At 40.8% G+C, this 16,087-nt stretch overlaps 1 protein-coding gene across 7 annotated transcripts in view; it reads left to right on the top strand.

Moving 5' to 3' along the window:
• MYH10 (myosin heavy chain 10) overlaps positions 1–16,087 on the top strand; it is a 148,946-nt gene that overhangs the window by 45,797 nt on the left and 87,062 nt on the right. For all 7 annotated transcript variants that reach the window (XM_019502017.1, XM_019502010.1, XM_019501971.1 and 4 more), the window contains 2 exons: positions 3,239–3,266; positions 15,621–15,723. In XM_019502017.1, the coding sequence (XP_019357562.1) occupies positions 3,239–3,266; positions 15,621–15,723 (131 nt within the window). The remainder of the gene's footprint in view (positions 1–3,238; positions 3,267–15,620; positions 15,724–16,087) is intronic.

Here is a 16,087-nt window from a genome sequence, read left to right as displayed (position 1 = left end):
GCTGGGCAGGGTACAATTTGGTGGGTGCTGTGGGATGGATCTGGCTTGCAAACCATATTTTGCCTGCCCCGGTATAGACCTTACATCCCTTGCAAGCCCCTAATGCATGAAATTCATTAAATTTTGAGACATATTTTTAACGCTTGACCTCAGATTAAACGTTTTCCCCTTCATTCTTATGTAGAAGAAAATCAGCTTTAACAAACAGTCTGGAATTAAGAGGTTCATTGACTGAACCTGTTTATTTTAATACCTTTATATACTAAACTTATACCTTGGCCTGTGCTGTATTAAATACAAATTTCATTTTAATCTGGTTTATTTTTGAAAAGGAAACTTGATTAATGTTTTATCAGTATTTTAATTAAGTCAGATTTTTTAAATTTATTTTTAAAACCATAGCATAGACTTTTATCCACCCTGAGTGTAAGATATTGCACTTTTTCTGGGAGAGAGCCCTTTGTCCTAGGAACGTACAGACCTAGGAGGCCATTGGTCCACTTTTTATTGTCTGCAAAGTGTATGAGATAATGTGCTGACATTTTCTCAGGATAGTGCTGTGTACATCTGTGAACTGATCATAGTTTGTTAATTGCCAGTCATTCCGAGGACAAGCCTTTTGGAGGGGTAGCAGGACAGCTTGAGGGCTTCATGTAGGGAAGGGCTGTGCCCTGTGTATTTTTGATCTGGGTTAAAAGCTGGGACAATAAGACCTCATCAAATGAGATACTGATATGTGCATTAAGTTCAATCAAAATAGGTAACTATTTGCCTTTTATTTTAAATCAGGACCATCTGACTTCTGAGTGGCTGTTTCCCTTGCCCCGAATCCCAACCCTCACTGCCCTGCCATGTCCTTAGGGTTGAAAGCAGGCAACAGAAGCTGGTGGAGGTGGGGGGAGCCCAGGGATCTCATGGCAGTAGCAGAAGATCAATGGGAAAAGCCCTAACCAGGAGCCCAAGGGCTGAAGGTTAACAGCTCAGGGGCTACCAGTTAACCCTGGTTTTAAACCTTAAGAGGGGTGGGTGGGTGGGTGGCAGGGGAGAAGTGTGTTAACGTTATGTCTGGCTTTTCAGATTTTCCCAGTTGTTGGGAAACTGGCTACTTCAGAGTGACATAGGGACTGTCCTCCTGTACCAGTAGTGCTCTAGTTTAGAACATATCTCCTAGACTAGAGAAAGCAACACTTGGTAGTTAGTATTTGAAGCCTTTTTTGGTCCCTTCTAAGTTAGTGTTATGCATAGCCAGTATTTCGTAATAGTATCAAAGGGTGATTAATGTGATCAAAGGGTGAAATGGTATCCTTTGTCCTTTTTAAAGGCTTAAGGAAAAGCTTCTTTATGGTAGGGGTGACCAGAATTTGAAATAGACTTCCTAAGAAGGTGGTGCGGTCCTCAACCTTGGAAGTCTTCAAGAGAAGACTGGACAGACACCTTGCTGGGATCATTTGATCTCAGCAGTATTCCTGCCGAGAGCAGGGGGTTTGGACTCGATTTTTCAAGGTCCCTTCCAACCCTTAATTTCTATTATATGATATCTATGAAAACAAACCTTTTGTTTCAAGGTCATCATGTTGCAATTCCATCTTTTAGGAGGATCAGTGCACAACTCTTGGCCCTGAGGTTGTTGTTGTTTTTTTTAATGCAAACAAAATGAAGATTTACTTTTTCAGTGGAATCTATTCTTTGTCTGTGGTTGTGTGCATATGATTTTTATTACTTAACATAGCACAGTTTTTCCTATTTTGGGGCTTTGCAGACTTCTGCACCAGTTATTCAGTGATGATTAGATTAGTTATGTGACTAAAAATCAGAGAGGTGATTCTGCCAGGTGCAGTTTTATTTTAATGAGATGCTGAAGTCACTGAAAGGGCTGGCCCTTGAGGATCCTTTAACTGAAATGCCAGAGAAAGCTTTCACATATATGAAGCAAATATTTTGATACATGGTCCTAATTTAAGAACTGTTAAAATTGGAGGTACACCAATATACTGGTCCATATTGGATTGGCACCGATAAAAGGAAAATTTAACATTTTTGGCAATCAGCTTTTTTTGGCCAGCGTAGCCAATAATGTCACCAATATTAAATACCTCATGCATGTACACAGCCAGGATTGCAGCCTGGCAGCTTAGAGATCAACGACTGGCTAGTAAGTCTGTGGGGGAGGGGAGGGAGGCAGATCTAGGCCCATACAGTGAGGGAGGGAGTGGGGCTGAGGCAGGTGCTGCCCAGGCAGTGTGGGGCACAGGGTAGAGCCATGGGCCGCTCGTGGTGGGGTGGGGCAGCTCTCTGCCACTGCGCCCACCCCTGCGGGAGGCATGGGAGAGCATGTGCCCCTTGGATTTGTGCATGGAGCAAGGGTAGGCTTTGGGCCAGGGGCTAGACTGGCCTCTTCCTGGCGGAGGACAGTGCTGGAGCTGTGCTCGGGGTGGGTAGGGGCTGTGCTGAGAGTGGGGGCTTTGGGGTGGGCTACAGGCACCCCAGAATTCCTTGTAGCCCCCAGCCCCAAATCCACAGTGGGCAGCCTGCCCTCACCCCACACAACCATGGGGCATATGCCCCCCAGACAAGCTGCCCACAGCTGTCTCCAGCCCCACTCCCTTCCTCATTGTGGGAGCCTCAGTTTCTCCACCCCCACCCCTGCAGCTTACCAGCCTGACATTACTCTCCAAGCTGTCATATGTATATTGGATCAGTATTGGTGGATATGGCTGGTTAATAATCGGCCATTGGGATCAGCTAAAAAAATCTTTATTGGTGTACCCCTAGTTACAATATGTAAAGATGCTGTAGTTTGGAAGCATCTTGTACAGAATATTGCACAGTGTTAATAAAAGGCAACAAGGCTTTTACAGGTTTTGAGCACAGTAGCAGGTGCTGAGCAGCCTCGAATTGCAGAGTTCAGTTCTGTTAATTTTTTTTTTTTGTGTGGTGCAGCCTCTTCTATTTGAAAACTGTGAACTCAGTTAAAAATTACACTTGCAAAGTTTTCAGTTTCAATAAAGGTAAAATGCTTTCATTTTCCTCTGTGCGTTCTCCTTTTTGCTGAAAAACAAAGACCCTTATTAAAATCAGGGAAAAGAAAAGTTGATAGTTTTAAAATTCAGGTCTCTTTAAAAATACTTTGTAGAAATGTGATTCTTTCAAATCAAAAGTCCTGTTAATGCAACTCTAGCTTGTAATTATAAGAATCTGATAACAAATGTTATAACTCTTATTCATTCTTATTTTGCAGACCGTGAGGACCAATCAATTCTTTGCACGTAAGTAAATAAGTGTAATTCTGAAGTTGGCCATTTTTATTGTATTCCAACAGTTGCACAAGGAACTTGTCTGCTTTTGCCCAGTCAGGTTACTCTCTTTGTGTATACCTTAGCAGCTAAGCCTAACTTTTAAAAATGCATTTTTAAAAAGTGCAAGTTCAACCAATCAGTTATGTGTATATCTGTAATAACAGTACTGTAACTATTCAAAGTAGTGGCCCACTGCCACACAGGTAACTGACTATTCTGCAGTTATTCAATCTTGGCATTTACCAAGAGGGTTAAATGTCAAAAGACCTCAATCCTTGAACTAAAATATAAAATACTGTATTTTTTTGTGAAGTACAGTCAAAAGGGAACTGGCTTTTTTTGGAATAATAATTGATGTTGAAACCCCATAAAGCAAATGAGTTTCTGAAGAAATGCTGCATCTAAACAAGACACTACATCACTATAGTGATAAGTTACAATGACGTAGCATCAGCGGGCACAAAATGTGATGCCAATGGTACTGCACAGTAGCTTGTTGCCATTGCACAGTAGTGTGGAGAAAAAACCTGTGCAGCATCAGAACTGCACAGTAACACTGGTTAATGTGCAGTCATTTACTACTTGCTTAAGTACTAAATGACCGCACAGTAACAACAGTGCAGTCCGGCGCACATGTAGACATGTCCACTGTCTGGTTACCTACTGCCACATCTCTTTTTCTTGTTTCAGTAGTTTAAGGCAAATTTTCTTTCTAGCCTCCCATACCTGAATGAGTTAGCAAGCTAAGGGATCTTTTGTACTATGACTGGCAGGGAATAACTGTGAATGGTGTGAATAGTTTGAGGTTTGGGCAGCTGACTTGCCTCATTTCAGATTCTTCTTCTCCCAAGGGTTGTCACTTTCTGCCTCAGTGTAATTCTCATTTAATTTGTTTATAGGCAACATGAAAGGACACATGGCCTATTGCAGACAATTCGTCTTTTTAGCTTGCCCTCAGGCACCAAATGCTTGTCAGGATCCCAGTTTATCCAACTGAAAGCATAATGTATAATATTTTCCAGTGTATAAAATAATTTCTGATAAGTTCAGTAAAGATGTCTTTTCCCAGTGTAGGACATCATTACAGTATACTTACTGTTGATAGAATACCTATTGTTGCCCTCAACCACATTTTTGAGTGAGGATTCAATTGTGCTTGACTATCTGTTCTTTGGGAAGGGGAAGGGGGAGATAAAGCCCTACTTTACCTAGGGAGCATGACTTCAGGGGCCTCTGTCATCAAAGTGACAAACACTTTCCTATGTTGCCAGTGTCTGAAGCTTTTAGGGTCTTGCTTCCAACAGAAAATAGGCAAGTCAATGGCTGCCACTATAGGTCAATGGGAGCCTTCCAAGGACAGCACTATATAAATTCAGTGTAACCCATATTAAGTGAATTTTAAAAATATGTGAAATGTAGTGAAATCTGGGCCAGAGGTATGTTCAGTACTTTAAATCACTACTAGTAAAATTTGCAGATGAAATAAGCTGGCATAATGATGGGCAGGCTTGTTATGCAGGTCGGCTTACGTTGTTTGGTAATGTGGATTCAGCTGGGGGGGTGAGAGCGCAAGAGAATATAGCTAGGTCTAATGGCATATGTAGGTCACACATGCAAGTTATGCTGGTTTCTATAATGTAGGGGTCTTCTGAGCTCATAGTGGCTAGCTCAGGGGTGGGCAAAATGTGGCCTGCGGGCCGGACGCGGCCCATTGGGCCATTCTATCCGGCCCGTGGGGCCCCTAAAAAATTTAGAAAAATTAATATTTGTCTGCCCCTGGCTGCCTGTAATGTGGCCCTCAATGGCTTGCCAAAACTCAGTAAGTGGCCCTCCGCCCAAAATAATTGCACGCCTCTGGGCTAGCTAGTTGAACATGAACTCTTAGTGTAAAGCTGTAACCAAGGTCCCTGACAGATGTTCATTTAAAGGCTCAATGGGATCGGATGCATGATCCCAGCAATCGTGCCTCCTACCATGCTACACGTGCATGGCAAGAGGCACAATTGCAGGGTTAGGGATTAGATCCCAATTGCACCAACAGTGCTAGTGCAGGGGGAGCCCAGGATCTGCACCAGCAATAACCAGGCAGTTAGCTGACTGCTGCTCCCAGCCTCTGCAGTCCAGCAGAGTTGGGCTCCAATGCAACCCTGAGGCTGAGAGCCCTGATCAGTTTTAATTTCTGCAGAATCAAAATTTGAAGGTGGTTAAGGGCAGGAGGGAAATGTCAACTTTAACCAAAATGTTTTGGTCTGAAACACTAAAATAAAAAATGCTTTCATTTTTTTGAGGGTGCCATTATGGAATTCTCTACGCATTCACATGAAGATTAGATTTTTTTTTGATAGTGGCATCTATTGTGGCAGTGCAGACCCTCTGTGTTCCCTCATACTTGCATACAAAGATCATAAAGAATGAATGCGATGCTCCATCAATTCCCTCGTACTGTCTGCTAAGCAAGATGAAACTTGGTTAAAGTCTGACTTTCTGTTACTGAGCTCTGACTTTAAAATTCTCAACTCTTCAAAAATTTCTGGAATTCATCTGACTTCTTGAAATTTCCATTCAGCAGCATAAATGTCTTCAACCCATCTGGACTGAATACTGGCAATTAGAATTGCAGTATTCCTCTTGAAATTTTTGAGCCTCAAGCTATAAATGTCCTATAATTGATGAATTCATCCAAAGATGTCAGCAAGTGCCACTTGTATTTTACGATTGTCCCATATCCTGAGTACATATTTAATATTCCTCTTTTTTGTAAAAACCTGTAAGCTCTTTTTTTGTCTGGGTGCAGTCTAATGAAAGATTCTTTAGACCTTGAAGAGATGGATATCAGATTCCCACTAGGAAAAAAAATCCTCAGCTCTGTCCAACTGACAGAGACCTGACTGGACCAGCTATCAAATCAGACATTGCTACTCTCGGTATTGAAGTGTGGGACAAACGAGGGCTGGTCCAAACCAAATAGCGATTCCTGATGGAGGTCAGTGCTTTTGCAAAAAGATATTCCATGTAAAGTCTCAGGAGATGTACAGTACCATATGGTAGCTGAGGGCCAGTGATTAGAAATAGTGTACAGCAATGGGGAGGAAAACCTCTCTAACACTGGTCCTGAATATGCATCATGCTACTTGATTGCCTTCAGTAAGCAACATACTTCTGGCTGAGCTGGGACAATCATTGGCTTAACACAGACCCAGGGGCAGAGAGTGCCATATTCCCTATTGCTGCTGTTAAAGACAGTCTCTCTCAACATATGTCCTAGTGACTGTGAATAAGAGCATAAAAAGTGCCATATTGGTGCTCCATCTAGCACAGTAATCCTGCCTCTGACAGTGGCATTAGCAGGTGCGTTAGAGGTAGAATATATGAACAGAGCCTGTCTAGCATAATCCATTCTCTGTTGCACCGTCTCTGGCATCCACTATCATTGGCTTAAGGATGCCAGAAAATAGTGACTGTTCTGTTTAATAGCTGTTAATGGATCTATCATACCTAAGGGATTCCAGGTGACCAATCCACTCAATTCAATGTAATACACAGCCTATTGTGACAAGCTGTGCTTCACTGTCTGGGAAGCTGAGGAGCCACCTTATTACTATTCTGTACAGTAAATAGAAAGAAATCGGTGCCACACTTGCGGAACTAACAAACAGCATACAGAACCACCCAGACATAACAGTCGTTTACCAAGAGAACTCTGCATCCAGCCATGAAGCCTATTGCAAACACCTCTACTCCTTAAAGAAGATGGAGGCAAAATTTTCCAAACTTACATACTCCAACAACAACTCTTACAATCCATGACAGTGTCAGCAACCAGTGTATTCAGCCACACCCTCCAGCCCTTGGATAGGATATTAATCTGTTGGCATCTGATCAGAGAAGATATTTGAGGAAATTTTAGTGTAGATCAAGGGTTGGCAACCTATGGCCTGCAGAGCCTTTGCATCTGGCCTGTGGGCACCTAGTGCTCCATCAGAGGGATGATTGTCTCTGACACCCAGCTGTAGCATAGTGCAGGGAGAAGTGGCAAAGATGGCTAGACACTAATGCCTACCCTGCTAAAACCTAAACTATGTCATTCTGGCTACCATGCTGGAAAATGTTGTCAACCCCTAATGTAGACTAATTGCAGTCACTATAGATGTAGTCACCTCCATGCCACCAGATTTCATTGTAGCAACACCCTGAGATCCACTGTCTATAGCCAGGCTCTGTTAGAGTTGTATCTGCTCAGATCCCACTGACAGGGATGCAGATCTTGCAGATCTGGAACAGGGATTCCTACACTTGCAATACATCCTCAAACCATATTGACTTGGATCAACAGAGCCAAACTCAGACCCTGCTCTGACATACCAACCCTATGACAAGGACAACAGTCTCTCTTGTCACTTAAAGCCCTCAACTTGAACACTTCGGGCACATTTTATGACTTCCAACCTCCCCTGGAAAATGATGACTCAAGCCTGTCTTGGCTTATAGGCACTCTCCAACCTCAAATGACATCTCTAGTAACAAACTACCTAACTCCTATTCTCATCAAGGCATGAAGCCTTGTTATGGAACCTTGCTTATGCCTCTCTGAACAAGTTGGTCTATAAGGTGCCACCTTGCCCTACCTTCTGCCTAACTTGAGATTAACACAGCCAACTTTCTTGCTCACTTAGCTTTGTGAGATCTTTCTGTAGTTCGTCTCTATCAGCTTGGGATTTGACTACTTGGTATAATTTAGTAACAGCTGAAAACCTGGAGTTTTCTCTATGCACTTGCATTTCCAGGTCAATGATGAAAATGTAGAACAAAACCAGGCCCAGCACAATCCTTTGGGATTCTATTATTGATCTTTCTCCATCCTGAAAAGGGACCATTTAGCCTTGCCCTTTGTTTCGTATCTTCTAACCAGCTTTTAATTCATGGGAAAACTTCCTCTCCAATCATGTGGTAACTCCAGTTTTGTTTTATTTTGTTTTTAAGTATTTGGTGAAAACCCAACTATATAGTGTCAGCTACATCCCTGTTACCCACATGCTTGTTAACACCTTTAAAGAACTTGAGCAGATTGAGGCAGGTTTTCCCTTTATAAAAGCCACGCTGACTCTTCCCTAGCATATCATATTTGTCTATGTGACTATTGATTTTTATTCTTTATTATAGATTCTACCAACTTGCCATGTATAGAAGTGATACTCGCTAGTGTCTAGTTCCAGGATCATCTCATGGATAGTTCTAGGATTACCCTTTTTGAAGATGGGTGTTATGTTAGCAAGCTGCCAGCCCCTGGCACAGAGACTATTTGTAACAGTGGTTACATATATTATTGCAAACAGTACAGTAACTTTACACTTGAATTCCTTCAGGACTCTCAGGTGAATGCCATCCTCTCCTGGAGACTTATCAACATTTGACTTTATTGATTTGTTCTAAAACTTTTTATTATCATTTTAGTGTGATCCAACTCTTCAGATCTATCTTCTCAGAAGGACTTTTTACTGCAAAAAAAAAGAAACAAAAAAAAAAAAACATGCAAAGAATTAATTTAGGCTCTCTGCTATGGCCTTATCCCTGAGTGTACCTTTCACACCTTGGTCATCCAGTGATCCTACTGATTCACTTTTCCGACTTCCTGCTTCTAATGTGTTTTTTAAAAAGGTTTTATTATTAACTTTTTATTACTAACTTTTGCAAGATGTTCCTTCATTCATTTTCTGACTTGCCTTGTTTTTCTTTTATCTTTAACCTATCAGCTTATGAGCTTTGGTTTTTTGCGTTGGATAACCTCAACTCTGCTATTAAACCATTCAGGGGTGTTATTGAACCACTATGTACCCTTTCCTGTTTGCAGTATACACTTTTCATGGGCTTCTAATATGGTAATTTATACATGTCCAAACTGCTTGCAGGCCTTTTACATTTTTGACTGCTCCTTTTAAATTTTTTTCTAACGTCCTCATTTTTGTGTAAATTGCCTTCCTGAAGTTGTATATTGGGATGGTGGATATTTTTGGCTTAGTCCCTCCCACTAGGATGTTGAATTTAATTAATTCTTATAGTCACTGTTACAGTATGGCTTGAAACAGGATTGGATTTAGAATTGCTTCTCCTCCAGTACATTCCAAGATGAATTATTCTACTAAGCAGTAATTTATTACATTCAGAAATTTAATCTTTCCATTTCACTATGATTAGTTGTTCACACAGCTTATGTGAGAATAGTTGACATTTCTTCTTATTTTATCTGTCCCACTTTCGCAGCTTCTCTATTAGCATTTCATAATGACTTTCACCTTTCTGATTGGGTGGTTGGTAGTACAATTGTTGAAGGAAGATGATAAAAATTTCCTTCCTGCTGCCAATTAATGTTAAATGAGGGGGACTGCCAGTCATTTTCAGGCTGGTGACCCCAAGATCCAGAAATTCTTCTCATGATATACACTAAGGTTCTGTAAAAAAAAAAACATTCAGGATTTTCCTAGATTTGTTGCTGTTAGCTGCCAGGCTTATGTCCAAGTATGAGAATGTGTGGTTATGGATTTTTTGCTAACTTATTCTGAATTTGAGAATTACTGCAAGCTTATGGTATTTTCCTCAAAATGGAGACTAGGTTTGATAAACAGTTGTTTTACAGATGTATGTTGCTATACAAGAATAGCTCATCTGAATTGACTTTGTGCAGGAGTGATGTAGGGTAGGGAAGAAGTGGAGGCTGCTTTTTTAAACTAGCAGCAGCCTCAAATACCAAACATTTCTTTATAGAACTTTTGGCTAGAATCCAGCTTCTTAATGTTCTCCAGACAAGTGGTATGTAAAGATGTGAGGTATCTAAAGAAAATGAAATGCAGCTAGTATGCAACTGTTATATAAATAAGAGAACTGATTTTTAATTCTTCTTTACCAGTACAAATTGGGTATGCCCCTTCCTTTTCAGGAAAGGTAGATGGATAGTTAAACTGTTCCTTTTTAGCCAAAGGGCTTCCTCGGAATACTCAAACTTTTGAACCTAGTAGGTAATTAGTTGTTTTTTGTGTAGCAGGCTTTGGCAGCCTCTTGCTAGTTCAGACCATTGTTTGTTTTAGCAGAAGCTAATAGTTAATAGCATTTTTTCATAATCGTTATCTACTCTGTTGTTGTTAAAAGCCCCAGTATTCCCCATACTGGGTTGGCAGAAACTTCTGACCCAACAAGTCCTGAAACATAGGTATGCATTATCAAAATATAATTATATGATGTATCATAATTATATTAAATATGTATGTATGTGAACAACTGAAGATCATAGGACTGTAGAAAGTAGGGATGGAAGGGACTTCGTAAGGTCATCTAGTCCAGCCCTCTTCTCAAGGCAGGATCATCCCTGACGAAACCATTCCAGCCAATGGTCTGTCTAACCTGCTCTTGAAGATTTCCAAGGATGGAGGGTTCCACAGCTTCTCTAGAAAGCCTGTTCCAATGCTTGACCACCCTTATAGTCAAAAAGTTCTCTCTAACTTCCAGCTTCAGTATCCCCTGCTGCAGCTTGAAGCCATTGCTCCTAGTCCTGCTCCCTACAGCCAGAGAAGACTCTATCTCTATCACCCTTCAGGAACTTTGAAGACTGTTATTGGATCCCTTCCCTGAGTCTTCTCTTTTCCAAACTAAGTAGTCATAATTCTTTCAGACTTCCTTCATAAGTCATACTTCCCAGGCCTCTAATAATTTTTGTTATTCTCAGCTGGACTGTTTCCAACCTGTCCACATCCTTCTTGAAGTGTGGGACCCAAAATTGGACACAGTATTCCAGGTGGGGTCTCACCAGTGACAAAGTGGAAGAATCATTTCTCCTGGTTTGCAAGACAGCTCCTGTTAATACAATCCAACATGCTATTGACCATTTTTTGTGCAACATGAGCACCCTGTTAATTCATATTCAACTTCTGGTCCACTACAATCCCCAGGTCCTTCTCTGCAGTACTGCAGCCTAGCCAGTCATTTCCCAGTCTGTAATAATTGCATGCACAAATACAGGCTGGGGAATGAGTAGCTAGGCTGCAATACTGCAGAGAAGAATCTGAAGGTTACAGTGGACCAGAAGCTGAACATGAGCCAACTGTGCTCCTGTTGCCAAAAAAAAAAAGTAAGTAATGATCATAAACACCTCTTTTAAAGATCTGCATATTTCCTTTCCAAACCTTTTAATGCAGTGTTTCTGCACAAGCACACAATGACAAGCTTCCAGGGGGACAGCAACAGAACCCCAAGCCCACATCATCCCCTTACCTCCCATGGTCTCTGTTCAGCTCTGCTCCATGCCACAACTGGGGGAGAAGGAGGCAGGCATGTGCATCGCCTTCCAATTTGGAAAAGGTGGTTACCCTAGGACACTCATAATCAAACTAGCCACTCCAAATATTGACTCGCTATACATGACAATGGTAGGTTCTCTTGGCTGAGACTTCATTGGGGATCTGGAGGAGGATATAAGAGAGCAGCCCTCCTTGCAGAGCCTAGATAGCTGGAGGGGAATAGTGGCCAGTGGCCCCAGTCAGGTTGCAAACTGCAGTCTACCATTAGCAAGAAGTTGCCCATCTTAATTTAGACTATAATCTTTTTAGCATTGGATGTACATGTGCTATGTATATACTAGTGCCTGGCAAATTGGCTTGTCCTTTTCTTGGATCTCCTTTATAACTATTCTGCCACAAACTCAGTACATGGGTCTTACCATCATGAAAACAAAAAATGTATCTTTCAAAAGAAATGTCTTGTAATACTACTGTACAAACAATGACTTTTTTTTAATGATTAAAATCTGTATTTTAGATCTATTTTGTATCTTAAAGCATCAGACTAGGCATCTTGAGTTGAGCAGAGAAATCAGTTACTGGGGTTATCAAGTAATTATAACCAGTTTTTACTAACTAGCATTTACTGACCAAGTTTGAGCAAAGGAAATCCAAGTAACTTCTGGTCATCAAACTTTTTTTTGATACGAGACAATGGGTTAAATAAGGTTTATTAAACCTGAAGACATTTACCCAAGTAAATTCTATGCATCATTTTTGTGTAGTCAGAACAACATCTAAATATTGTCCCTGCTAGGATGACACCATTATTTTGAATAAGTTGACTTGTTATATTTCTGCCTGCCCCCCCCCCAACTGATTTATGTATGCATGCCAGTTTAGTTTAACGTATGGATGAGATCAAAGATCCATTGTTAGATGAAATCATCCAAGATGATTACATTACCTAGCAGTCATTTAGAGCTGATAATCAGAGTTGTGTTCTTTAGGTTTCATTTCATAAAGTTGTTGGAAATAGGAGGTGAAGAGTCCAGTTTCTAATGCAACTAGTGCAACTAAGATTTAAACACAATAGGTACTTTTGAAGTCCGTAGTCAAGCTGTCACTGACATTAGCAGAAACATAACTTCACTCAAGGCTTTTAGAGTTACAATTCCTGCAGCACACTAATTGAGATGTACTTAAAATAATCTAATTTCAGGAAATTAATCCTTAGCTTCAGGCTGCAGTTTTCACCTCTTAAATGCTATATGCTGTTTCCTAAATGCTGTTAAAGGTCTTAAATGCTGTTTTACTTTTTATGGGCAGATTGAGAGTATTACAGATTGTCAATTATTTTTGTAATTGGTGTGTTTTGCACTCCTGGAAAAAGAGCTAAAGTATGCAGATCTCCTCATTCCTATAAATGAAAAAGATTTCATATTCTAAATATTCCTAATTCCTTTTTAGGAAGGAGTTCTTTTGTTGTGCAGTCTGTATCCCACAGGAAATATTTGGCATATTTGCAAGCTCTTGGGAGAGAAGAATAAAGTTGATAAATTATGATCATTGCTACTGAAAGAGAAATTGTGCAAAGACATTCTCTGTAGATGTATGCCATCTGATACAACACTTCTGGCAAAGGGAGTGTATCCATAAACTTAAGTGTTTTTTACCTTTGGTTCTGGATGAGTGGTACAGATGTCATCATAACAGATTCTATAACATTTTTTTTATTAGTGGGCTATTCTGAAATTGTGTAGAATCTTTTTTCTTTTTTTTTTTTTAAAGTGACCTCTGGACTGTAATTACTGTGTTTGTTTGTTTTTTAAAGCTTACTAGATCCACCACACTGACTTTTTTCAGCCTTAATTTAGCTAGGACTTACTGAATAACATCAACAAAGATCACTTTAAGTAACTAGAACCCTCACTGACTACTGGTCACTCTGCTCGAGTTTAACAGAATTCTAAAGGTGGAAAGGATCTTGATTCATGTAGGCCAATCCCTCCTACAGAGGCAGGATTCACTGTACCTAAGTGGACAGCAAAAACATTCTAATATTGATTTCTGGGTGTAAATGTTCTGCTTTTTATAAATCTTTCTGTTCCTCTAGGAACAGGTTAGACTGTGGTGCTGCTCTTTTGTGATAGATCTATGCCAATTTAGGGATGGGGAGATAGTTTGTGCGCCAAGGACAAACCCCAGATGTCTTCACACTTGCCTTTGGCATTTTGCATGTCATGACTGCAAATCACGAACCATCTCAACCTTTTTAGATTATTACTTCTTTCTCTGTGAAATAGGTTAAGTGTAGGCAGTTAGAATTTACATCAAGAACTAACTTTCAAGGATCCCTGCTATCTTTAAAGAGTCTCTAGATTGCTTATTTACTGACGAGACTGCTACATTATTACTAACAGGCAAACCCAATTATCCAGTATCTTCTATGTTAAAGAGAAAAAGTTTTTCATATCCAGCTTTATAGAGTACTTCATGCCAAGACAATGACCAACTTGTCAAATAAACTCTTTGTATTTCCGAAACTTTTTCCTAGTGGCAGCATAGGCTTTCTTTTTCACTATTTGGCCTGGAGCTTGAACAGAGAGAGCTGTGTTTCAGATTCCTAGATTTGTTTTAGATTCCACCCTCCCCTCCCATAAATCACTGACAACTTCCCTGCTGTCCATCATGCTCTCTGTTGGAGGTGGATGGGGGAGAACACAGCACCATAGGATACCGGGGAAATTACACCACTTTTAGCTCTGTGATATATTGTACAGAGAGAGAGAGAGAGAGAGAGAGAGAGAGAGATCGAGAGAGAGATCTGTACAATACACCATAGAGCTACAAGGGATGTCATTTCCCCAGGACCAGATAGATATAGATAGCTGTCCAAACAAGATACTGTTTTCATCCAGGAACATTTTTGTAGTCCTACCCCTATTTTTCTGTGCTGTAGGGGGCACGAACATCTGTCTGCTCCACTTTTGCAGTGGTACAAATGTCTGTCCGTGGCACAGGTCCTGTCAGTTTCAGGCTGCAATTGGAGGCAAAAGGTGCTCTGAGAAATGAGGTAAAGAGCCATTATGAGGCATGAGAAGGTTAAGACCAAGGTGTTCCTGTAGTCTAGGGCTTTCCAGCTTCTAGATGGCTGAGGGTGGCAGTGCCCTCAGCTTTAGGTTGTTTGGGCCACACACCCCTGCAGTGCCTGTATTGTGGGCCACATGCTACACTGCAAGCATTGCCTACTCCTGCACTGTGGGTGTCTGTGCCCCCCTGCTGTACTACCCCAGTGTGCCTGCACTCCATACACCACACCACGTGGGCTCTTTTTGCCAAATTGTGCAATGGGTGCTATGCTGTACTGTGTGGTGTACTGCATGGAGTTCCTTGGTATGTCATCCGCTTCCCCCCCCCGCCCAGCCCCCTCAAGACGCCCGGCCACAGGTTCCCTCAGCTAGAGAAGGGCAAAAGCCAGAAGAGGGAGGTCCAGAGACCAGGGGTAGTATCTGCTGGGGTGATAAGGGGAGTGGCATCCAGACCAGAAGCCTAGGGTCACTTGCACCCATGGGCTGCCAGTTCTACAGTCCTGCTGTAGTCGGTGAATACTTTTTTATTATAAATTTGAGTGAGTGCATACTCAAGGTAAGTGTATGGCTCTTTTTAATCCCTAGGCCAGTGGTACTAGTGGTCTTAAGCTCAAGGCAACCCTCCATAACTTTTTTTCTGAATTTAGTGGTACTCCATTTCAAAAAAATATTTATTACAGTACAGAAAAAATATGACTGAAAACACATATTTTTAAACAAGACGACAGCAGCTTAGAATGCTTTTGATGCTATCTATTCATATATGAAATCTCTTTACCTTGTGAATTAAGTACGAGTGTTTGCACACCTAACTGATAATACTGTGTGTCACCCATGGTATCCTTAAAGGATCTTGTGTCACTCCAGGATGCCACAGCACCCCAACTGAGAGTCCCTGTCCTAGGCTATGCATTTAAACGACTGACTTCTTGTGTGCTGAAACTGAAGCTGTGAATGTTTTCTTGCAGAGGTGAATCAGGTGCTGGGAAGACAGAAAATACCAAGAAAGTTATTCAGTACCTTGCTCACGTTGCTTCCTCCCATAAAGGAAGAAAGGACCATAATATTCCTGTAAGTTTGTGTTTGTTCATGGTCCTGATGGTGTTTTGTTTCTAAATCTCTTTTTAATCCTACCTTTTTATTGCAAAAGTATTCTTTGCCAGTCTTCTAAAATACTAAACTGATAATTAATTAATATTAGCTTATCATTTAACTAGCTGTAGTTTATCAAAATAACCATAGCAAGTGCTTGGTTTTTATTCTTTTAAAAACTAAGACAAATAATTTGAAAAAAAGTGTGCTGATTTTGTAGGATTAAAAACAGATGTCTGCCAACTTTGATGTAAAAAATTAAAACTAATGAAAGAAAATAAGCAGTTACATATCATTTTGTTAACCTGTTTTGACACTTTAAATAAATTTTGTGGGGAGTAAA

The sequence above is a fragment of the Gavialis gangeticus genome, unplaced genomic scaffold (assembly GCF_001723915.1).
Source record: "Gavialis gangeticus isolate Ggan-Ray unplaced genomic scaffold, GavGan_comp1, whole genome shotgun sequence".
NCBI lineage: Eukaryota > Metazoa > Chordata > Crocodylia > Gavialidae > Gavialis > Gavialis gangeticus.
This window is presented reverse-complemented; position numbering and strand designations above follow the sequence as displayed.